General features: G+C 33.6%; 2 protein-coding genes across 5 annotated transcripts; both read right to left on the bottom strand.

Annotated features, from left to right (window-relative positions):
• Window positions 1-214: 214 nt before the first annotated feature.
• Window positions 215-9,420, bottom strand: LOC111051463 (cysteine and histidine-rich domain-containing protein 1). The gene is made up of 7 exons (XM_022337987.2): window positions 9,170-9,420; window positions 7,874-7,980; window positions 6,807-6,953; window positions 4,893-5,036; window positions 2,511-2,684; window positions 1,301-1,498; window positions 215-642 (listed from the first exon to the last, which is right to left on the bottom strand). The coding sequence occupies exons 1-7, from the start codon at window positions 9,255-9,257 to the stop codon at window positions 433-435; spliced, it is 1,068 nt and encodes a 355-aa protein (XP_022193679.2). The 5' UTR covers window positions 9,258-9,420; the 3' UTR covers window positions 215-432.
• Window positions 9,421-10,434: 1,014 nt separating this feature from the next.
• Window positions 10,435-24,163, bottom strand: LOC111051528 (myb-like protein O). Of its 4 annotated transcripts, none has more exons than XM_039420740.1 (6): window positions 23,016-24,163; window positions 19,942-20,483; window positions 17,919-18,080; window positions 14,310-15,705; window positions 12,333-12,545; window positions 10,435-11,258 (listed from the first exon to the last, which is right to left on the bottom strand). In XM_039420740.1, the coding sequence occupies exons 2-6, from the start codon at window positions 20,357-20,359 to the stop codon at window positions 11,120-11,122; spliced, it is 2,328 nt and encodes a 775-aa protein (XP_039276674.1). In that variant the 5' UTR covers window positions 20,360-20,483; window positions 23,016-24,163; the 3' UTR covers window positions 10,435-11,119. The 4 variants fall into 4 exon arrangements, with proteins under 4 accessions (XP_039276674.1, XP_039276675.1, XP_039276677.1 ...); XM_039420742.1 differs by having other exon boundaries at window positions 11,159-11,258; window positions 12,314-12,545; XM_039420741.1 differs by lacking the exon at window positions 23,016-24,163 and having other exon boundaries at window positions 19,942-21,353.
• Between the last annotated feature and the right edge of the window lie 87 nt (window positions 24,164-24,250).

Genomic DNA, 24,250 nt, shown 5'->3' with positions numbered 1-24,250 from the left:
TCAGGTCGAGAAGAAACTCAACTCTAGTCGAGAGCATGTGAATACAACAATAATGTTGACCAGTCGATTCCAGTCTTCTAGTCTCAATTTGAGAACACATGCTCTCGGCTAGAGTTGAGTCTCTTCTCGACCTGAGTCGCGTAAGTGTGAGTTGAGCCTTAGATTCTATATAGCTTATTTCCAAGTTGAAGGTTTTGCAATGGAAAAAAACAGATTTACGTTGGAAAAAGTTTATTCATTACAGATATTTTCAATCTCATTGATGGTGAACTATCCCGAAATTGATCGATCACTTTCAGTGCAATCCTATAGCAATAGAATATTTCTAGGTCTATGATAGTGAGGTATTCTGAGTATAAATTGAAGAGTTTAGTCGATAGTAGAGAGATTTGAGCGGTCATAGCCATCTAAATTAGGAGAGAAATGTGTCGTTCATAAATCGCTGAGATCCACAGCATCGACGCGCGATGCGAGGTTGGAGGTGGAGGTGGATGTGGAGGTAGCCTCACTTGACTTCTTGGGAGGCGGCTCACTTGACCTTGGAAACTCCAGCTGCGACCACGAACCGGGCTCAGCTTTCCGCAGCTTTATCTCAACTTTGGCTGGCGTCATCGCGACACTACTCTTTGCAACATCAACTACCTGGGGGGAAAAACCTCATTTAAATTCGTAATGCGCTTGTTTCAATTAATATTCATGCATATTGAGGTGCGTACAGATTTGAGTGCAACGAACACGCGTATTTCACTTTTCATCAGCTTCCCCCGGTGGTGGGGGAAGGCAAGTGGTAGAGTACTATCCCACGGTGCTATCCCACTCTACTCTACTAAAAACGACTACTCTACCCATTACTCTACTCTACCATGAACGTTTTCAAGTGGGAGAGTTCAAAAGATAGTTAGTACTTGCCCAGGGAACTCTACCACTAAGTCTACTAATGAAAACTAGGCTTAAGGGAGGCCACTAACGAGAGGACAAGTGTGTTGAGCTTATGTGTACAATAAGCTCGTCATACCTGATGTGTCATCAGCGAAAGGCTTCGAAAAAACAGCTGATTGACAGCAGCTTCTAAAATAAAACAAACAACCAATAACAATAAATAATCGAGGGTACAAGAACCTAACCTAAAAAATGTTGTTCGAAGAATTTTGCTGTGATCACACATCAATGTATGATGACATGTGTGTACACACATGTTTAACACACTTGTTCTGTCGTAATTGACCACCCTTAGATAATTGAAATGCAACAATAATGCTATGAACAAAACAGAAGTGAACTATTTCGTTCTAATGCTTACCCCTCTAAGCTCTATATCACGACAGTAGGCACCATTTTCTTCGGGGAAGAAGACAGATAATTTCAGACGTATCGGAGAAAGTTGCACCAATGAAGAATCAGGATCATAATTTTTACAAAATACTGATACAACTACAAATGTGGGCGTCTGGTGCCAATCCAATCTGCATTTTGATTGCAGTTCTTTGTTGTCAACACTCTGAAACAAACCGAAGGAAATTCACTACACTCAACATTACATCAATTTATTTTATTTTATTTGATTTCCAACGGTTACACCAATTTTCAGTACAATAATGTGGGGGAATACAAATAAAAATACAATAATGAATATAAAGGTAATTTTCATGCAAAATAATTCAACAAAATAGTCACCAATTCAATAAAGCAAAACAACAGCAATAAAAATCGATAGATATAATAAATATAGAAGTAATGAACAAATATAAGCTATGGAGCAGCTCCACTAACTCACAATTCTACGGTAGAATTGAATCAATATCCAATTTTATTTTTCCTGACAAGTTTACACTTATTCGAAATGGCGAAGTATTTTCATTATTGATGATATATTGTTAATAACAGAAAATGTTTGGAATTTGGTCAAAGCCAAATCGACAGATGTACTTTTTCACCTTTGAGCGCTCATAAAAAGTTCAAAAACATTAAACAAAGGAGCAATTTATATTTATCTTATTGAAAATGTCTTCCTCTTTTCAACCATATCCTTTAAATTGGATTTTGGCAGATAGTTTTCTAGTTAGGCTAGCTACACACACATCGATTTTTGGTCGTATGATTTTTGCTATCCGTATAAATTCTATTAGATTGAACGTAACTTGACAAACATCATGTGTTTGACATCATCTGTTTAATCTAATAGAATTTATAAGAACGGCAAAAAATTGTACGTTCAAAAATCGATGTGTGTGTAACTGGTTTTATTGTCGTTTTGATGACGGTAAGTGGGTCGATTTCAAAAATATCGATAGATCTCGAAAACTAAGGTCGATATAAGAAAACTCTACTGGACATTTCAATGACGGTAAGTGGGTCGATTTCAGAAATATCGATAGATCCCGAAAACTAAGGTCGATATAAGAAAATTCTACTGGACATTTTTGTTCCAAATGTCATGTAGAATCTACGGTCTTCGGTTGTTACACCTTTCATGAGACATAATGTAGATGAAGTAGCTGTTGAAAAGGTACCTTAGGGTTTCGCCAGAGATGGGTGACGGTTGCGCAACCAGCTTGATCGAGGAAGGCCTTGAAGTCAGTTGTGCGTCGCACACAGCACGACCAGTATTTCAGGCCTTCGTGGAAGATTGGTACTCCTGGGTGGCAGATGCAGTCCGTCTCCAGGGTTTGGGGTCCTTCGTAAGTCTGTCAATGAGTATATTTCATTGTATAAATATAAACAAATAATTACTGACACTGTATGCAGTGCAAAGTATAACATCCAATTCCAAAATAGGGCTTACATCTCTTAAATTTTAAGCAAACCTAAATAATGAAAACACTTATTTGGGGTATTGTCAGAAATATCACTAATTTAACATCCTAGTATTTTCATTATGGATAGATATCACAACATCTCACCAACATCAGTACTGAAGTCAAACCTAAATATTTGAATAATATTGAATACCAAATCATTGCGGAATTGAAAGCAAATCGAAATTTTCAAACACATTTAGAATCCAGAAGGCTATATTCATTTCAGTTGATAGTGTAGTGTTATTAAATTTTTGTTCATTTAAAATATTTTTGAGTGGATGAATTCTTTTTATCGTTTAAAATGTTCTACATAATATTGGAACACAATAGAATACATAAAGTAGGTACCCTTTCATTTTATCACAACGCAGCTACAGGGTGTTTCAGAGAAATGGGAAATTTTGAAAGTTGAATAATTTCAAGTAAAACAAATCTTTAAATAAAGTTTTTCATATCATTCAATAGTAAAGATAATTTCATATTAAATAATACCGTAACATTTATTTTTTGGAGATGACATCTTGCAGGTATGTTCCTTTTCTAAGCAAACATTCCTGTAGTCTCTTCATCACATTGTCCATGCATGGTTTGACGTAACATTACAACTGGAATTTGAAATCGCTTCTCGAATCTTGGCTTCCAATTCTAAAACAACGGAAGAATTGAAAGCCAAAATTCGAGAAGCGATTTCAAATTCCAGTTGTAATGTTATGTCAAACCATGGACAATGTGATGAAGAGACTACTATATTGTTTGCGTAGAAAAGGAATACACCTGCAAGATGTCATCTTCAAAAAATAAATGTTACGGTATTATATATTCTAAATAAAATGGCATTATTTTCACTATTGAATGATATGAAAAACTTTATTTAAAGATTTGTTATTCTTCAAATTATTCAAATTTCAAAATGTCCCGTTCCTCTGAAAAACCCTGTAGTTTCAACTCTTCAAGCGAAATTTTCAAAAGTAAATAACATTAATAAACAAAATTGAGTTAATGATGGTTTATTTACATTTGAAAATGGATCTTGAAGAATTGAAACTAGTTCCGTTGTAAAAAATCAAAGGGCACCTTATATTATTGTATTGTGTTTCAACAATTTCAAAATAGCGCTAAAAAAGTGAGTTCTTTTTAATACTTGTCCAAGACTATTCCAATTATACTACTTGGCCTAGAACTTCGTGATCCAGCTACCAACTTGCAGTAACCAACTAACTCTAAATTGCGGTAAATGCTTGGGAAAAATTTACATAAAATTGCATTAATGTAATGGGTGGCATGCCAATTGGTCGAATCCCAAACGACCGAAACGCTATATTTTCCCAAACAGCCGAAAACTACTTTTCCCATTCGACAGAATTAATGAAATATTGAAACTGGAACTTCTCATTCAGCCGAATATCAAATGACCAAAAACTTTCAAGAATTTTCCCAATCGACAGAAAACGTTGTTTTGTTGTTGTATTGATCCAAAAGTGTTGAGAGTCCCAACTCACCGAAAGTGATAGGTTTCTCAAACGACCGGAAGTGATACGATTCCCAAACGACCGAAAATTTCTCAAGTTTGTCGCAAATTACCGAAAGCGTTCGGCCAAATGGGAAAATGAATGTTTCGGCTGAATGGGAATCCCATCACTTTCGGTCGTTTGGGATTCGGTCGATTGGGAACCCACGATCTAAAATAGTTGCTTCAGAGTAATTATTCGGTTCAATAAATTTACAATTCATGAAGAAACTTAGATATTGGACCAAGTAAGGCAACTGATGATATTATTGTGCAGAATTTTACACCTATGGGTGTGATCATATTGAATGCTTATATATGTGCAAGTGCTCGTCGAATCATGCATGAGCCAAAAAACAAAATCTGGAAAGAGCCATTCAAACTTGCAAGTAACTGCTCACACTGTACGCAACCAGCAAGTGCAAGCTTTCAGTGTGAGTGTTCTTTCTATTGCTCTTCCCATATTTTGTTTCTCATCTGCACTCCTGGTCATGCATACCCAAGCGTGCACTTGCACATATACGTATCCAATGTGATCACAGCCTGAAAAATTGAATGCAGAAACACTGATAGTAAATATGACTAACCACTTTGCAGCTGTTATTTTTACAAGGTGTTCCGATTGCAATAGTTCCGTCGTCGGTAGGATTAGCACCTGCTCCCTGGCTCTTCTTGACAGGATTGCTCGATTGTCGTTTCAACGCATCGCTCACCTCTACTTTCAATGTCACCTGCAGCAGACAAGTATAATAGTAAGGTCCACGCTGTAATACCAGTATTTGATCAACAATGGTGTTACTATCCTTGTCTACCATTCGACAAAGCAGATAGCACTAACCTTCTCTAGCTCCGCAACGTTGCCAGATGTGGAAATATAATTAACAAAATATTTAAAAATTATATTTTTTATGATTGAGATTATTGACTGGAATTATTGATTTGAATAAATAACCAAATCATATTTTAGCAGAAACTTCTTTTTTTACGCAACTTATTTGTGATTTCATTAGTATATTTCAAAATCTAGGAACCTCTTTAGTAAAATAGACTCCAACTGTCTATATTGACTCTTAATTGTCTTGTAAAGGTCCTTCAATCGACTCTTATAAAATATCTCTCTAAGAGTATTCTCCTAGAGCAGTACTGTACTTCGATTTCTAGACACACCTGTCTAGATCTATAGTGAGGTCCACGTTATACCAGTATTTGATTAACATCCAATAAATAAATAAATGAACATTGAAGTTGTTATCCTTGTCTATCATTCGTCAAAGCAGATAGCGCCATCCTTTTCTAGCTTCCCAACGTCAACGTTACCAGACCGTAGTAGATTGACCAATATAGAAATAGACTTAATCTCAAACATGAAAATGTATTATTAAATCATTGAAAAATATTTTTTCTTGGCGAATAAAACTTCATTTATTATTTCCAACATGAATGAACAGTTGTTGATATCACATCAGATATACCTGTATCTGCTATCTTCTATAAAAGGCAGTTACAAGGTAACACTGTTCTCCTATCTTTCTTCACTGCCATTATAACGTGGACTTCACTTTAGCAATAATCAAAGAAAACTTCTTTACATAGGACACGCGGTCTATTATAATAGTTTCCATCGATCCTTATTGGCAATAAGGATCAAGTTCCAAAACAAGTACCAAACCAGATGTTTTGAGCTTTCTTAGCCATTACTGACTGTTTATGATGGAATTTTCTGGATTGAATTTTAATTTATTATAATTAGTATACGATTTCAGCTTGCTCTGACTGAAAATGCAATTTGCTGAAGGTTTAAGTTTTCGAAATCATCGACTTATTCAGAATACTTGAATTTCTAAGGGAAAGAGGAATTGATTATTATTCAGCTTTCTGTATGAAGGATGATTCTGTCAAGGTATGACTCAGTAAGACAGAATTCAATTAATCACCACTGCTTCGACATAATTTCTAATCACTGTATTTTGATCACTCAACTCCTCTATGAAAAGTAAATTCATATGGCTTTTTTTAGTGATGAGTACCTTACGGGAAGGTCCCACCTGGCCTGAATATAAAATTTGAGCCGTCAATGGGCCTTACGACTTCCATAATTCAGCCGGGACGGACAAATTAACGTGCTCATCCGATAACATGGAAGTGATCTGGCTAAAAACTTTTGTTAGTAACCGGGTTTGAACCCGGGACCTCTAGACTGCTACGCAAGCACTATTATCCACTAGACCACGGATCAGTCCTCTATGGAGGTTTGGAACAGTGAACCACTGTACTTAAAATTGTTGCTCCATATATTTCTCATACCATATCTAAATGAATAAGTGGCTAATGTGTCGATGCTTTGGTCATTCAGTCAGCATCCCAAACAATTATAGCCATTTATTTATTTAAAAATGGTATGAAAAATGTATAAAAATGGTATGAAACTGGCCTACGTTCGCTCTGCCACCAAAGTAAAATATTGAAAATGTCAAACCGTAGTTCTCATGTGAGGTACTCACTAGTGGTGTATCAAATGGTGGTCTCTCCAGAGCAGGGGGTTTCGCTTCCTCGGGTGCACGATATTCTATCACCTCTGGAGTAGATATTTTCTCTGGCTTTTCTGGTTCAACTGGTTTCACATTACTGTGATATGATTTACAGCAACCCTGCAACAATACAAACGGATAAATACCATAGGTTTGAAGTTTTAATTTTGTTATTTTTCCATCATGCTTTTTCAATCAATCTTTTATTATAGAAGAATATTTTTTCAATTACGGATGATGATGCCCACACAACCTTTATTATTATGCATGGCAGCGTGGGAAATGGAATGAGTTAAGTGTTTGATTGACGAGTTGATTAAACGTCCAGGACTGGAGGCAGGATTCGCACCCACAACAAGGCAGTTCTGGTAGACTAAAGGATGTAACGGCCCAGATCACAAGACCAACCTGGCCGACGATCATGATCCCTTCATTACAACTCATCGAGCACTAAAATCATGATTGAAGAGTATTCTAGTAAAAGGATTTCGTGAATAACGTTAGATTTATACAATTTATTTTTAATTCTGTTTTAATAATATTAGAGCCAAGTCACATGGGGCGTTTTTCAGACGAGTCAGCAGGGCAGAAAGCTCTCCGGTTGGTTATCAGCTGATTCCCGAACGCCAACCCAATCAGTCAATCGGAGAGCTTCCTGCCTTGTCGACTCGTTCGAATAACACCTCAAGTGGCTTGGTCGTTAGTGTTCGACAAATACGCCTAATTAAACCCTTTTATTTATTTATCATTTACAAATTTACAATCAACTTAAGGACAAAGAAACAGACTACAGTCCAAAACTTCTTTTCATCCCAATTTCATAAAATAAATTTTGCACATAGAAAGGTTTGGAAATTGTTAAATTTCCTAATTTCATGAGAAATAGGAATGAGAAAGAGTGATTTCCAAAAAAGGAATGAATTTTCAAATATATAAATTATTTGTTTCAATGGAAAACAAATATAAAATAGGCCTAGTTTAGTGATGAATGTACTGAGCAACTTATGTAGTATTAGTAGTATCCTTATTGGAAAAATCACCTTGATATTTAAAAACTCAGTGAAGTCCGTACACTTTTTCTTGCAGCAAGACCAGCCTTTGTAAGCATCATGGAAAACCGGAGCTCCCGAATGGAATGAACAGGAATCTGTAAATATACATGGTAACATTATTTACTTTAGGTTTGGTGATTAGGATTTATTCAAGAGTTGACAAAAGCTATTTTTACTCTAATCAAATGGTTCTAATCACAGTCCGAAAAGTATTAAGGCTCCTTAAAACATGAGGATCTTTATGAGAACAATAGTTCTTATTAAAAACTTGGGAGTGCTTTTGGAAACAACACATTTCGGACATCACTAGAGCTGATACCATTAGTATAACTTTTATAAATGACAAAATTTCCTGTCTTTCATTTTCAAGTAGCTCAATGTTCTCTACAGATTATAAATACTGATGTTACAATATACTTAGTTGTAGGCTATAATATGAAAATAGTAATTATATGTTATTTTATTTAATAGTAACTATACGTTATTATTTTATCTCTCAACCAAACTATTATTGTACAACATAAAACATAACAGACCTGACATTAATGTAGTACTGTATGTTACATGAATAACAAATTAATAATATCTTTTTGTATCAAGAAACAGGGGCCGTTTTATGGAGGGACAAGTTGCACATAGATATAACAATCGAATCAGGGGATTAGCTATCCAGAGCATAGACTAACTCAATTGAAGAAAGGCCCTTTTTAAATGGGCATAAACTTTTTCAACGCCCTACCACAGATTATCAAAGAGAGTGCTACTGCCTACTCCTGTTATATTTAAGAACAAGTTAAAAGCTATTTTCGCAAGCATATGTCCCTATAAAGATGAAGGGTTTTTCAAGAAAATCTCCTCTATAGCTTGCTAATATCAGAATGTTTAATGTTGGTACTCTATTTATATAATAGATTATAGGGTAAAAATTTATCATTCAATGAATAAATTATTCATTATTCATGTTTTGTTATCATTTTATTCCATTTAGAATAGTAGATGTGAGAATTCATAAATCACTAGAGCTCTGCTCTGCTATGTGTATTATGTAAAATTATAAAATAAATAAATAAACCACCCACCGTACGTATTTTTTATTTTTTATGGTGCTCAAATAAGCTATTAGCTCTAGCGTTATAGGTATCTCGGGATTTAAAAGTAGGTACGTAACTTACAGGATTTGTTTACAACGAGGTAAAGTTGAGCAAATCAATGACTTGAAAGATTTTTGTTTACATTAATTTAGCAAAAGGTTCAGCACATGGAAGAGTAAAGTAGGTTACTTACCTTCGGTATTTTTTGAAGGATCAAATTTCTTTGCACAGCCTTTATTGTAGCAAAGTAAAAGGTTATCGCCTTTATTTTCAGTCGGCATAACTTAGCTAGCAGCAATAGACTTTTAGCACTTTATAAAGTAGGTAAAAATCAGTACAAGTAAAACACAGGTTCAAACCTCCAAACTCAGTCCAATTGAAATTTGAAGAAGTTTCCAGAACAAACCTAACCTCTCAAAAATGTTATTCTTCTTTATTTTCCTTGACCATCTGACTTGACTACTTTTCAACAGCTGTTTATCCAAGGCTAAAGATGGTAACCATGGAGATTTTATGATGGCGCTTAAATTCAAATAATCGAACGGTATAAGGTATTATGATTAAAATATAATTATAATGGCTATTTTCAAATTTAAAGTGAAAGGGACTGGAGTAAGTAAGGATGAAGGTGAATATTTTGTTGGAGGCCAATAATTATTATCATACGATGTACAAATGCATTAATATGTTTTATCTTGCATTAATTAATTGATGATTTTGAAATAGACATTTTGTTGTCTCATTCATGTGTGGGCCATTTTATTTTTTAGTTTTAAAAATGTAAAAACTCAAACCTTGTTAATAAATGGTATTCCTCTATCTTTAATTGATTTTATTAATGTCATGCCACTACAATATTCTATTTTATTTTGTATATGGTCGAAGATGCCACACTGCGCACCTTCGCTTGCCTTTTTGCTTTGATTTTTGAGATGAGACGAGTGAAGGCGAGTTGTTCGCTACCAATGATTCTGATAAGACGCTCATCTTCTGCTCACATTGCATTGTGGATGGCAGGACAATCGCGAGCCACTCCTGTTGGACATTTGTCAGCCACACAAGAGCATCAAACTCAAGAGAATTTTGACTCTGGGCATCAAACTTTTGCATTATAAAAAAGTATAATATTATTTCAACAGTAGTGATATAGCCTACCCTAACTCATCATTTAATCATTTTTTTACCCGCAACTGAAAAAACTTCAAAAAAATGAATGGTATATAACAGTATTTTTTAAGAGAAATTCAAGTATAAGTTTGGAGCAATTATAAGTGTTTTTATTCGCTACCTTCTAGTTTAATAAGGTACTGTACCTATTATAAACTTTGGCTATGATAAGCATTTTGATTGATCATTTATCTAATATATGGCAGTATAATCAATCATGGGATTGTTACAGTATTGAGAGTAAGGTGTGAAAATATAGCCTGTTACTTTGGATGGGACGACTCGATTTGGTTTACATTACATAAAAATAAAAACATTTTTTAACATTTTTCTATTTTAAAACAATACCCAAATTTAATCACACACAGAATACAATTATTAGAAAACAGTAGACAAAGGATAATCTTGTTCTACCTGATCTTAATACTAGGCTTTTGTAAATACTATTAAATGCAGATTATGGATGGAGGTGATAAACGACTAGCGTAAGGCAAAGGCATGTCTATAATATAACAAATCAGCTACAAAACCAATCTCAATACAGACTATAGTGAGGTCCACGTTATAATGGCAGTGGAGAAAGACAGGAGAAAAACGTTGCCGATCCTCTGTCTTGTCAATGCCTTCTATAGACAGTAGCTAATACAGGTTTGTTGATTTAATATCAAATGTTCATTATATAATCAATTATATTTTATTGAGCAAAAATTATATTTTTCATTAATTTTATAATGATTTTCCATAATTAAGATGTTTTTTTAAATAATTGATCAATTCTACATTGTTCAAAGACGATCTGGCAACAAAGCAAAGCGAGAATAGCGCTATCCGCATTGTTGAATGATAGACAAGGATAGCAATACCATTGCTAATCAAACACTGTCATTATAAAGTGGACCTCACTATAGTCTATCACACAGTATATAGCACTATTGGGATAACCGACCTTTTTAACCTGTGTATAATAAAAGCTAAACTAATCAGGTGTAAGACCCAAGTAGATTCGATAAGTTCTCTTTTCTTGTGGTGAAATGTTTGTCAAAAACTTGTCCACCGAGAATTTTTTACAGCCAAATTTTCTGCTCTGCTTTTTTCGGTAAGCTCCAATGTTTATCCTGAAATAGGAGAACTCAGTCAAGAACACAAAAAATAGTAATATTATAATCAGTAAGTACAGTAACTAGAAAGAAGTATTTTAAGCAATGTATTAAAAATGATTTTATTGGAAAGATAAAATTGAGAGGATATTTCACTAAAATTTATTACCTACATATATTTTCTATTTTAGAAAATTATAGGTATGCAACCAGTTTTGATTCATTCAATGAAAATTAATATGACTGCGTCAGAGCTACTTTATTTTTCAAACATGGTTTTTGAATTTGTGATAGAGATGAATAAAAAGACGGAAAAGTGCCCTTTGTTATAATATAATAATATTATACAGAGTGAGTCATATGTATGGAAACCCTTCAATAAGTGGAAGACTGTTGTAGTTAAAATACTGTAAACTTTCAGGATAAGTTATTGGTCGAATACTCTACCTTTTGACGTACAACTGAATTTCAACCCCTCATAAGGGGGTGACTTAGGGGTTGTAACTCAAATATTTTAAATGCAAACACCCATTGTTTGGTACATCAACTTAAAGTCCTTTCTAAAACAAGAAAGATGACATCAATAAAAAATGTTTTATGATACTTGTATCTAAAATGGCGGCTGATTGAAGTTTTAGTTTTTTAAGAAGTGAGGAATTGTAACTCAAATATTTTAAATGCATACACCCATTGAGTGGTACATCATCTTCAAGGCCTTTCCAAAACAAGAAAAATGACATCAATAAAAATGTTCTATGATACTTGTATCCAAAATGGCGACTGATTGAAGTTTTTAATTTTTAAAGAAATTATTTGTAAAGTAATAAAAACTTCAATCAGCTACAGTAACAAACAGTATCCAACTTATTGAAGGGTTCCCATACATAAACTCATATAACTGACTCAATCTGTATAACTAATTCTACAGATAGTGTTTAGATATGAACTACCGTACGCACGCACTATGAATAACACAGTCATCAACTCAATTATTATCTTACATTAAATACTGCATCTAATGAAGCACTAAAACAATATTCATATATTTTTGTTTTCAAGTAGTATAAACCTACTTCAAAAAACACAACTCACAGATGAGCTGTAGGTGCACATAAGTTCTTCAAATTTAAACGGTTTGGCTGATAATAGTAAAGTTGTGTTTGTATCATTTTCATTTTTTCCTGCTCTCTTTTCTTTTCCAGCCACGCAGAAAATCTTTCTTCATTCTCTTTACGTTTTTTCTCTTCTTCAGCGCGTTTTTCCTCTTTCATTTGCTTTCTTGCTTTATTCCGTTCAATTTTCTCCCTACAACAAAATTAATATTAATATTCTCCAAAACAATACTTGATGAGACTAGCTACAATACGGCACTCTCTTCAAACGAATATATGAATAGTAAAAAATGTAATGATCATGTGATACCAACTTGTTTGGGAACAGTTCTTATATTAATCACAATTGAGAATGAAGATTTTGCTTTGGAACTTAGAATAATATGAGATCAGTGAAATGGTTGTTATGGCAAAGTTTAAACCCAACATGGTTGTAAGTTGTGAGACAATATTACTGCTGCTCTCTGTTTGACTATAAAGTTAACTTAAAAACAAGATGTTATAAATTGGTAGAGAGATAGATCAAAGTTTGCATTTTTTTTCTTCCAATCATTTCAATGAGTTTTATTTTTGTAAATTATGAATAAATATGTTGTCGCTTGGAAGTAACAATAATAATTTGTCTGAATGCCAATGCTTTGCATCGAGAGTAGTAAGTGCCAAGCCACATGAAGCGTTTTTCAGGCGTTTTTGCACAGGCGGCAGACGTATTTCAGTGTTCTTTGATAATATTCTATATGACCTGCAACAGTAATTACACCAATTTTCAATCAAAGTGAGAGTTAATTTTCAACTAGATTCATTGATATATAGATCTACTGGGTTAATTGTATGCGATCGGTTCAGTTCCATAATGTGACAAATCTTTAGCTCAAGTTAATTCTGAACTGACTCACTCACTGATCACAATTCATGAAAAACTAATCTATTAATTGCCATAAAACTTGGGATTTCTTACTCCTAAAATCACATTACGAACGAAAAACAGCACAGCTTTCTAAAGGTGCGTACAGATATACGCGCCGCGAACATGAGCAATTCACTTTTCATCAGCTGACTATATCTGTATTTTTACAGAAACGGTAAGATACAGATATAAAAAGCTTGGCATCAGCTGATTAAAAGTGAATTGCTCATGTTCGCGGCGCGTAAATCTGTACGCACCTTTAGGTAATATAGGTGCTCTCTGAGAAGTCTAATGAAGATAATAATATTACTTCAACTTTAAGAGAGTTTATAAGGACCGTTATCGGATATTTTTGAAACTTTCAGGTCATGTTAGCTTCTAGCAAATCAATTGATGTATTAATAATGATGTCATATTGGGTTTATTGAGGATGGTATAATAATGACAATCGTTCAAGTATCTAGTCCGCATTATTGTGGCCTATCTGAAAATTCTCTCCATAATTTAAGACATTAAGGGCCGTTTGCTCCGTCAAAGCTTAAACTCGATTTAATCAGCTGGTGGCTTAAACTCAGAATGAAACACATTATAACAAACTAGACTTGATACGGATTTAATCCAGTTTAAAATGAAATTTAGTTTAAACTGGCACTTTGCAAACGGCTCTAAAAGAGACAAATTATCGTGATTTGCATGATAGGCTACTAAAACTTTTCTTTTTATAATTTTGCTGTAAACTCACCATAATAGAGATACTATAATTATTAGTATAGAAAGAGAATTATGAGTATAGAGTTTCATCAATAGATATTTTTAAAACCACCAATCATTCCTGCAACAAAACTGTAGCCTAGTGTGTCCTATAAAATTTTGTTGCTTTCGCGGAAGGGCAGGGACAGGATTGGGTTGGCGTTCGGGAATCAGCTGATAATCAGCCAATCAGAGAGCTTCCTGTCCTGCCGACTCGTCCGCTGTCAGTGCAAAACGCCTGGAAAACGCTTCATGTGGCTTGGCCCAGAGTAGCTCAAGTACCTTTCAGAGTGTGAGTACCTTTTGCGTTGCTGCAGTTGTTCTGCTGACAGCCCGTATTCAGAATGGAGTCCGTTGTAGTCGGGGAGACGGCCTTGGGCCCAGACCGCGCAACCACACCCCCTCCGCTGCACCCCCGCTCCAACCCCTACCACTGGCGCCGTCACAGGCCGACTGTCGACGGCCCACTCCGACGACTTCCTCCGATCCACCGAGCTCTTGGGCCTCTCCTTATCCGCTTGCTTGCAGAAACATACGTCCACATTTGACGTTTTTCTCTGCTGATCCGCAGATTTTGAATGCAGCTTCAACACTGCACTTTTCCTTAGTGATCCGTTCCTTTGTTTCAAAACCCTATTCGGACTTGATTCATGCTCATTTTTCTCAGAGTCATTGCTTTTGCTATTGTGGCACAGTGAAATAAAAATTTTCTCTGCGAGTAGTTCACTGTCGTTCATACTATTCGCATTACCGTTCTTCACTACATCCCTCTTTCTTCCATCCTGTTGTGTATTCTTATCATTTTCAGTAATACTTTTTCTGTGTACTACACTTCTTCGACGCACTCTTGTTGAGAAAGTAGCAGGTCGATTAGTTTTATTTTCAGAATCTCTCAATTTCACATCAGACATGGAAGAGTCTAATTTTTTCTTAGTCTCCACACGAACATTTTCCGAACCCTTCTTGCTATCATTAGAAGGTGGTAATGAAGTAGTATTGTGATTATTTGTCATCTCTTCATATCCTTCATCACTTTTACAAATAATATCATCAGCTTTTGAAAAATCTGTACCATCTGGACATGTTATCTTAATTGTAATCCCTGCCTGTGTTTCAGATATTTTCAAATAGTCCTCATCAAAATGCGAATTGAATTCTTGCTGACTTACACCTTCAACACTCATTTTCTCGGCAATTACAAACGAGTTTTTTTCTAATGAAGCTATATCCTTTGATTTCGTTGTCAATTCATTATCAGGACTCTCCACCTGTTTGTTCATGAGCGAATAATCTTTTTTCATGTTTTCTATACCGGAAAAATCGTTTATGATTGATGGAGATCCTTTTTGTTGTATGTGACCGACACAAACATCCTCATTTTCCGACTCTGATGAAATGTCCGCACTTTTTTTCTCATTTTCACTGGAAGAGTTGGGGACTTTAACTAGAAGAACACTTTTATTCGAATTTGAATTATTATCCAAAATTCCGTCAACTGACTCAATTGAGGATCCATCTACAAAAGAGCTGATACAGTTGACAGGCTCGTCGGATTTATCTCCAATTTTTAAATTGTCCTCTGGATATTCGTTGGCATAATCGTTTGAAGTGGTCACTAACTTGGAGTCAACTGATGTGGTTGATTCATCCCCATCCGAGTCATCATAATTGTCATCTTCATCATCCGATTCTGAATCTGAAAAGATTAAGAATTCTCTGCAATAAGAATATGAAAAACCTATCACATTTCCCAGTGAATGGTGAACTGAGAAACGTGTTACTGTTTAAGATCTCTAATAAATGTTTAAGTACTCAACCAATCTATAACTTTGGAATCTTGGATAAAATTTGTAGAGTGAATATTGATGTTCTGGGACTTTACCATAATAATTGAAGAGACTTGGGATTTTGTCAATATTCCACTTAATTTCAATAAAAATTTACAATAAAATAATAATTTTTATCGAAATAAAGTGAAATATTGGCAAAGTCTCTTCCATTATTATTATTATTATTATTATTAAGGATGATGTATCTTGGATTTCATGGTATTACATATAATATGTCCACCCTCTATGGAACAAACTCGTATTAATGATGAGAATAAAAGGTTTGATTAACTGCATTGAAAGACAAGACGATCTATTCACGATAGAACAAAATGGCTATCATATTTGAACTCCAGCCACCCGGTTGCACAAAAGTCTGTTAACTTTTAATCCCAATTAAATGCCACGATAACTAATCAGAGAAGCCTTCTCAGAAAAACCTTCTCTGATTGGTTCTCGTGGAATTTAATCATGATTAACATTTAACAGGCTTGGGCGACCGGGCCCAAGTATTTTATATAACATTAGTTGTCTTTTCTTCTTTAGGACTACTCTTGAATATAAATGAAAATAGAAATCACAGTACCCTTTCAAACAATTTTAAAAGGGTACTTATATTTCTATCTTTATTTATATTAACATTAGTTATCTCTAAAATTTATGATAAATTGAAAATATTCATGCGCATTAAAAGGGATCTAAAATCTTCCAAGATTGAATGGATTTTCTAGTGTAAATCTATAAGATAGCATACTACTAAGTGGAAGTAATTACTACTTCTCTTGAAAGTTCTCTGAACTCTCTTAATAAAAATTGCTCAATTATAAATATGTATTTCTTTTAAAATAAATTACAAATTTCATAATTATTGATGAAACATTACGCCATTAAATTTAATGCCGATTTAAACTACCCCTATATTTCAGCAATTGTCCACCAGTGGTTGCTCTCTGACAACCTACTGGCGGCCAAATGTAGTAAGAGTCACTGCCGAGAAGTTGCAGATTTGTGGGACAATAATATTTAAAAGTAATATTTAGTTGTATCAACAATACTATTCTGATTCTCATGACTTCTTTGCTGTCTAAGGGCCGTTTGCACAGTCAAAGCTTAAACTGAATTTAATCAGCTGGTGGCTTAAACTCAAAATGTAACACATTAAAACAAACGAGACTTGATACGGATTTAATCCAGTTTAAAATGAAATTTGGTTTAAACTGTCACTGTGCAAACGGCCCTTAGTCTCAACTAATTCGAAATTATCAGATTATCCTTAATCATAATAATGAACAAACATAATAATAATAATGATTATTCATCATAATAGAACTTACTGGCGCACAAGTTAAATTATAAATGCGTTCTAAGGGAAAAAGCTTCAAACGGAAAATCCTCTTTATTCACTAACTGAGTATTTTAATATTTTAACAATCATTTCTAAATATGTATTTGCCATTAGACTTGAATGCAATATTTGTATTATATAGCATAGAAACTGACATGATTATTTGTTTAGATCTTAATTTAAGTAGTTATGGTTGACGTTTCCAATTATTGTATATTGTGTATACTTTAAATGAATAAACTTTATTCTATTCTACCAGTAGTGCAGTACGTAAGCTATTATTTTTAGTGACTAACTGTATCATTTACTGTATAAGTGGTTACAATAGTAGAGGAAATTATTATCAGTTATAACACGCAGGTACCAAAAGTAGGTAGTATTAGCCTACACCCTTAGTATAATCTTTTCTATTATGAAATTTGTGATATACTGTACTTATTTTGTAAGGTTGTTTGCTTTTGATCTTGCATTTTTTTACATAAAAAATAATTTGAAAATCAGCAGAATATGTTTGGTGAATGTAGAAAGAAGTAAAAATCTAAGTAGCCTACCCGTTTTTTTAAATTGTTTTCTTACGACACGTTTCGACTGCCATTATCAAGTAGAGTGGTGTATTTTATCTTGATTTACTTTATAATGGCATAAATTTCAAAACATGTAAACAATTTTTCTACGAAAAACAAAGCTAACAAAAAGATTTAATAGGTGAAAGTGTATGTTGGCTGTCAATCTGACCTTCAGACGTCTCAAGTAGGATGATGTTGTCATTGAATGTAACTCTGGTGGTGGAGCTCTTGATGGGTAAATTCCTGGTCAACTCCAGATTCGCCTCAGTGATCTTGTCAAGTTTGTTGTATGGATTTGGTGAAGAAACCAGTACAGATCCCGAAGGGTTGACTGTCAACAATTAGGAATAGATTACTATTATTTTTTAGAATTCACTATCATTACACATGCATTATCATATAGAAATAATACTTGAAGCATGGGATAAAATGTGACTTGAAATCCTTTATGTATGAGGAGTAAGTAAAGCGTGTGTCACATTGAATGCGTATATGTGCAAGTGCAAGCCTGGTATACATAATTACAACACAAAAAGTTAGTGAAGAATTGAAAAGATTAGTCGCACATAACCTTTATTTGTACAATTTTTCTTATGAAATTGGGATGAAAAGAAGTTTTGGACTGTAGTATGTTTCTTTGCTCTTAAGTTGATTGTGAATTATGAATAAATAAATAAAAATAATTTTGCAATAAAAAACACAATAAGGAAAAATATAAACAAAGTCCAACGTACATGGGAATATAATTTATTGGTTGTCTACCAGGTTGCAAAAGGCATGAACGTGATAGTTCAAGGGATTGTTAAGAGGATATTTGATAGAGTTAGCATGCTACAATATAAGCGAGTTTACTGTATAAAAAATTAATTTTGAATTGTCACTTTTTCTCTTTAGCTTTAATTTAGTTTTAGTTTTGACGTATTCGTGTATGTTTTGAAAATAAATGATTGATTGATTAGTTTTGCATGATCAAGCGTGCAGATGAGAAACAAAATCTGGAAAGAGCAATAGAAAATAGAAATAGAGCAAAGAGAAAAGAGCAAAAAGAAAATCTGGGAAGAGCAATAGAAAATAGAAATAAAGCAAAGAGAAAAGAGCAAAAAGAAAATCTGGGAAGAGCAATAGGAACACTCACACTGAACACGACTTGAACTTACTGGTTGCGTTCAGTGTGAGCAGCTACATGCAAGTCACAACGTGTGTTACAATATGGCACTTTTCAAATTTTGTTTTTCGGCTCATGCATTATATGACGTGCACTTACACATATACGCATTCAATGTGATCACACCTTAACAGTAACTTTGTCAAGTGCTTACAATAATAATTTATACAATACTTACTGTGGTGTATTTTATAAATAAACTTGAATGAAAATAAGAGACGGTGTTAACTCAGTTTATAATAAAATATCGGGGACCGAGCTTCGCTCTGGAGTAAAAAAGCATAAAAATGTATTACGAAAGAAGAAATTATAATAATATTCATACAGAAATGTTCTATCATATCACAGTAAATTGAGATTAATTCCAAGAGGAATGCGAAAATTTCCCTCACAAAGGCCCAAAAGGCGGTTAAATTTTAATATTGATTAACTTCACGTGAACCAAATCAGAGACCATTTCAAAAAGATGGATCTACTGGAATTCATCAGGATTGAGAATAACCCGGCTTTTTTGCAACCGGCACTAAGACACACCTGATTGAATGATTACAAAAGTTCAACAGCTGAGTCATAATTTTGACACAGTCCCACACACATGAACTCGCTCACTCCCTTCCATCACCAACAGACGACGAAATAATTATTATCAGCTGTTTTTCCGAGGATGAATAATAATTATCCTTTTAATGTCCTTCAGCGAGTTTTCCAAGGGATGAGACCTAGTGCAATCGAATCTTTATATTATAAACCTACTATGTTCTGAATTTCATGAGAATCGTTAGAGCCGTTTTCGAGATCCGGTGAAATACAAACATATAAACATCTGAACATCCAAACATCTGAACATATAAACAGAAGTTGCTCGTTTAATAGTATAGGATTATTTCAATTGAAATAAATTGTTCAAGTCCTTCCTTTATGGGCAATATAAAAGATAGACATTCTCTATTCAAGATAGTCTAAACAGTAACAATGAAATAACTAGGTATCACTTAATTTGGAAAACATTTTTCTGTAAGCTACTCACTTGTGATAAAGTTGTCTTCATGGTCGTCATCAAGAAAACCGCAATCACTCAAAAGTTCATCGCACTCATGTTCATGAGAAATCTTGATGCCACAATCTGACGCCTCCTGGATGAAATCCTTTGAATCCATAGTATTCTTCAATATAGTATCTCTCTTTTCAACTTTTGATGTGAAGTCAATGGATGAAGGTTTCCTCTCCTTCTCCAATTCAATAGAATACTTCAAAAGAGATTCAACTTCTGATCGCCCATTCGTTCTCTTGATAACTTTGGGATATTGTCTGTTGTCATCGAAATTGAATTTTGTCACTTTTTTGTCGTTGAGGTCTTTTGTGACGAGATTGTTCATGTATATCTCATTTGAGGACGCAATTTTGAGCTTGACATGTGTTTCAAATGTGTTCAATTGCTCAACCATTGTTCAAATACCTACATATTGGTGCAGTTATGGAATTGAATGTGATTTTCTAAAATATAATTTCAGTCATCCATTTATTTTGGAGATTTTCCCTTCATTATAATTTTATAACTCAATGAGAACCCTGAAAAATAATGATTTATAACATATTATTTCTGTACGTTACAGTAATAGCTAGGGGAAACATATTAATAACTTCTATCTACTGTTATAATGGAAAACATATTTGCTACAAACTGAAATATAAATCACTTTTCAATTTATTATAAATGCAGTAAGGTGCCTTCATACAATAAGGTTAACTCATATAAGTAGTCAAGTGTAACCTTAATAAGAGAAAGATTAATAACTGAAATATAAATTACTTTTCAATGCATTATAAATACAGTAAGGTGCCTTCATACAATACGGTCAAGTTTTAGTTTTAGTTTTATTCCAAGCCATTGACCAGCGCTGCTGGATAGGCTGTGTCAAGGGTTTATAAAACATGTCATAAGAAAGTTTCAAAATGTCATCTCACTATCAAGAAATTCACTCAGGCTATAGAATGGATGCTCCACCAAGTCATATAAGACATTACAAGTCATATAAGTAGTCAAGTGTAGCCTAACCTTAATAAGAGAAAGATAATAAATCGGGTGAATTCAATTTGATAGGTAATATTTTAGTAGGATTTCAGGCACAGGAAGTAAGACCACTCTCACTACAAAAAGATTGTAGGAAAATTAAAATAGGTACAATAGCTTAACTCAACATTTATTTGTGGAATTACGTAATTCAATTCTCATTAAGAAGTTGAATTATTCTCTTGTAAATCAGGATTTTGTTTGTTTTGAATAATTTTAGATTCATGAATTGTTCCATCGTATATTGAAACTAAATTTTGTCAATGCTATTCCTCATTTTAAGCTTATACCTAGCTATTGTATGTCTTGATCAAAAATCTGGTGTGGCGCACTCACACAACATTCCTTGCCGTTATGAAAATTGATCACCTGACGCTAGTGTTCCCGCGCATCTCAAGTCTACTATTCAAAGATTTGAGCCAGCTGGTGACAAGACAATAACGCTGAAGGCACACGAGGTGTGCTATCTCTTCATAGTGAATCATTTAATAGAATCAACAGTTGCCAACAGTTTGCAATTGGATAATCACATTTTGTCGAATTTCGAGCTTATTTTCAATTTTAGGTGAAAATGTTACTAAACATTAGTTGTAGAGATTCTCATGCTGAATCTTTTCCACTCCAAATTTTTTGTTTAAATTGTATCTGAAGCCTGATAATTGAGAATCTAAAATCAAACTTTGCATAGATGGAGCGGAGCTCCTGGAATTTTTACATAAATGGAACTTGTGGCAGTTGATAGAGCTTATCAATGACTATTTAAGGTATAAATTTAATCAAAATCGTTGGAGCCGTTTTCGATAAAATCACGAAAAACCCTGTTTTTGACAACATTTTCGCCATTTTAGCCGCCATCTTGAATTGCATTTGATCGAAATTGTTCGTGTCGGATCCTTATAGTGAAAGGACCTTAAGTTCCAAATTTCAAGTTCCCAATTTGGGAGATGAGATATCGTGTACACAGACGCACATACACTCATACACACACACACATACAGACCAATACCCAAAAACCAGTTTTTTGGACTCAGGGGATCTTGAAACGTATAGAAATTTAGAAATTGGGGTACCTTAATTTTTTTCGGAAAGCAATACTTTCCTTACCTATGGTAATAGGACAAGGAAAGTAAAAATGAGGGAAAATTTAAAAAAATAGCTCAACTCAACGTTTATTTGTAGAATTAATTCAATTCTCATTAAGAAGTTGAATTATTCTCTTGTAAATCATGTTTGTTTTGAATAATTTTAGATTCATTGTTTCATCGTATATTGAAACTAAATTTTGTCAATGCTATTCCTCATTAAGCTTATACCTAGCTATTGTATGTCTTGATCAAAAATGAATCACGATTATTATAAGGCGACGAAAATAATGTTGAAATGAACAAAATTAGAGAAAAGTTATTGCTACTCAGTGCAGTTACTGTTTATATAGTAAATGTAGTACCATAGGGGAAAAATATCGTAAGATAATATAAGATAGCTGTAAAATAGGGAAACTTATGCTATTGTTTCTCTATGGTAGTACTCAGTAACTAGTTGTGATTTTATTGCAATATCCATTTCTTGTAGATAAACTTACTTTTTACCGATTTTTCCCACTGATAATTTTTTACTATTTACTCGATATGAAAAAAATCGCAATTGTATCATTTCTGTTCCAGTATTTTAAAATAGCCAACATTTTCCAGTGAGTCTATTATAAATATTATTCCATTCAATTAGATATTCATAATAGAGCCAAGCTTCCAAGCAAGCTACCCACCACAAAGTATCAAATTATTGCAAAATCCTAATCATAAAGGCTATATTTAATCATAAAGAATTTCTAGTACCCTCTTTTTTATATAAACACAACTAGTTTCGAGCACTCATGCCATTTCTAAGTGTAAAACTGAATCATTATTTTCCAGTAAACAAATATTTTATCTTTCAGTAAATCCAGATTTTATTACTGCATAGTTCATATATATATAAATATATTTTGTTTTGAAGAATCACTATTTTGAATGTATTTGCTGTTTTCTTACCTTATTAGGCTATAAGAATTTGACGTCTCCGAGAGAGAAAGGTGAATTTTAGTTGGAATTCAGTCAGAAACTCTTTTTACTAGAATTGTATTGTAGCTCAACTGATTCGGAAATGCTTGGCAGGTTACAGGATCTAGACCCAGTTATCTCCATGGTGACACCCCTGGATTCAGGGATAGAGAATGGCGCTTGGCTTCAACATACAGTAGAATAAAGCTTGGGCTAATGCTTATCGATCTAACTTGCATGTCATGATATTATAGTAGCATTAGGCCTACATCTTTCAGGGAAATTATAGCTATGCATTGAAAACATCATAAGCTATAAACTACCTGCACTGTCCCACTTTCAAAAAGTATTACCAAGTTTAGATTTTGAGAAGAAACATAACTTATATTTTTAGCAAATTCATGCTTCAAAGCTCTCTTACAGCAACCACCTATTAGAGAACTAACTCATTTTATGGAAAATTCAATTCAATTTATGTACTTATACTCATGCAAAATATATTATTGGAAAAACGTGGTTTTATTTTTGTCACATCCACATTTTTTAATTATGGAGAAATTCTACAAAATTAATTCAAGAAACCTATTATGTTCATTTCATAAAAAATAGAGAAATATGTTGGTAGATGATGTTCCGACGTTGTCTTATAATTTTTGGAAAGTCTTCAGTTTTCTCTTATTTATATTCAAATCCTAGAAATTTAGATTTTAAAACTTAATAGAATTGCTTGTTTTATAATAGTTTTTCACACTAAATATTGGCAATAATATGAAGTGCTTTTTCTTCCTACATACCAAATCATGAAATGCTTTTTTATCTCTTTTCTGTATAGGGCTACTTGTAATAAAAATAGAAAGAAAAATAAAAATCTCAGTACCCTTTTTAAAATTATTTAATCACAACATGTTTTGGACATTGATGCCATGAAATGCTTCCTCACAATTGCATGACATAATTAAAATCTAGTTGCAATTCTCAAATAAGTACTACAAATTTCAATATAGTTTCAATTTTCCTCGTACTCTGGACATATAAGGCAGCTAAATATTCTAAGCTACAGAATAAAAAGGTGATAAACTAGTTATGTTGGCTGCTTTTAGCCTCCGTGTGAATTTGGTTTAGGTGCAATTTTTAAGCATCTAGCTTGGCTGCATTGATAACCACAAAATTCACAGCTGAAAGGTTTTTCACCAGAATGAATTCTCATATGTACCCTTAAATGACTT

Source organism: Nilaparvata lugens, chromosome 2 (genome assembly GCF_014356525.2).
Source record: "Nilaparvata lugens isolate BPH chromosome 2, ASM1435652v1, whole genome shotgun sequence".
NCBI classification, from domain to species: domain Eukaryota; kingdom Metazoa; phylum Arthropoda; class Insecta; order Hemiptera; family Delphacidae; genus Nilaparvata; species Nilaparvata lugens.
Note: the sequence above shows the minus strand (reverse complement) of the source record. Positions and strands in the feature narration are given on the sequence as shown.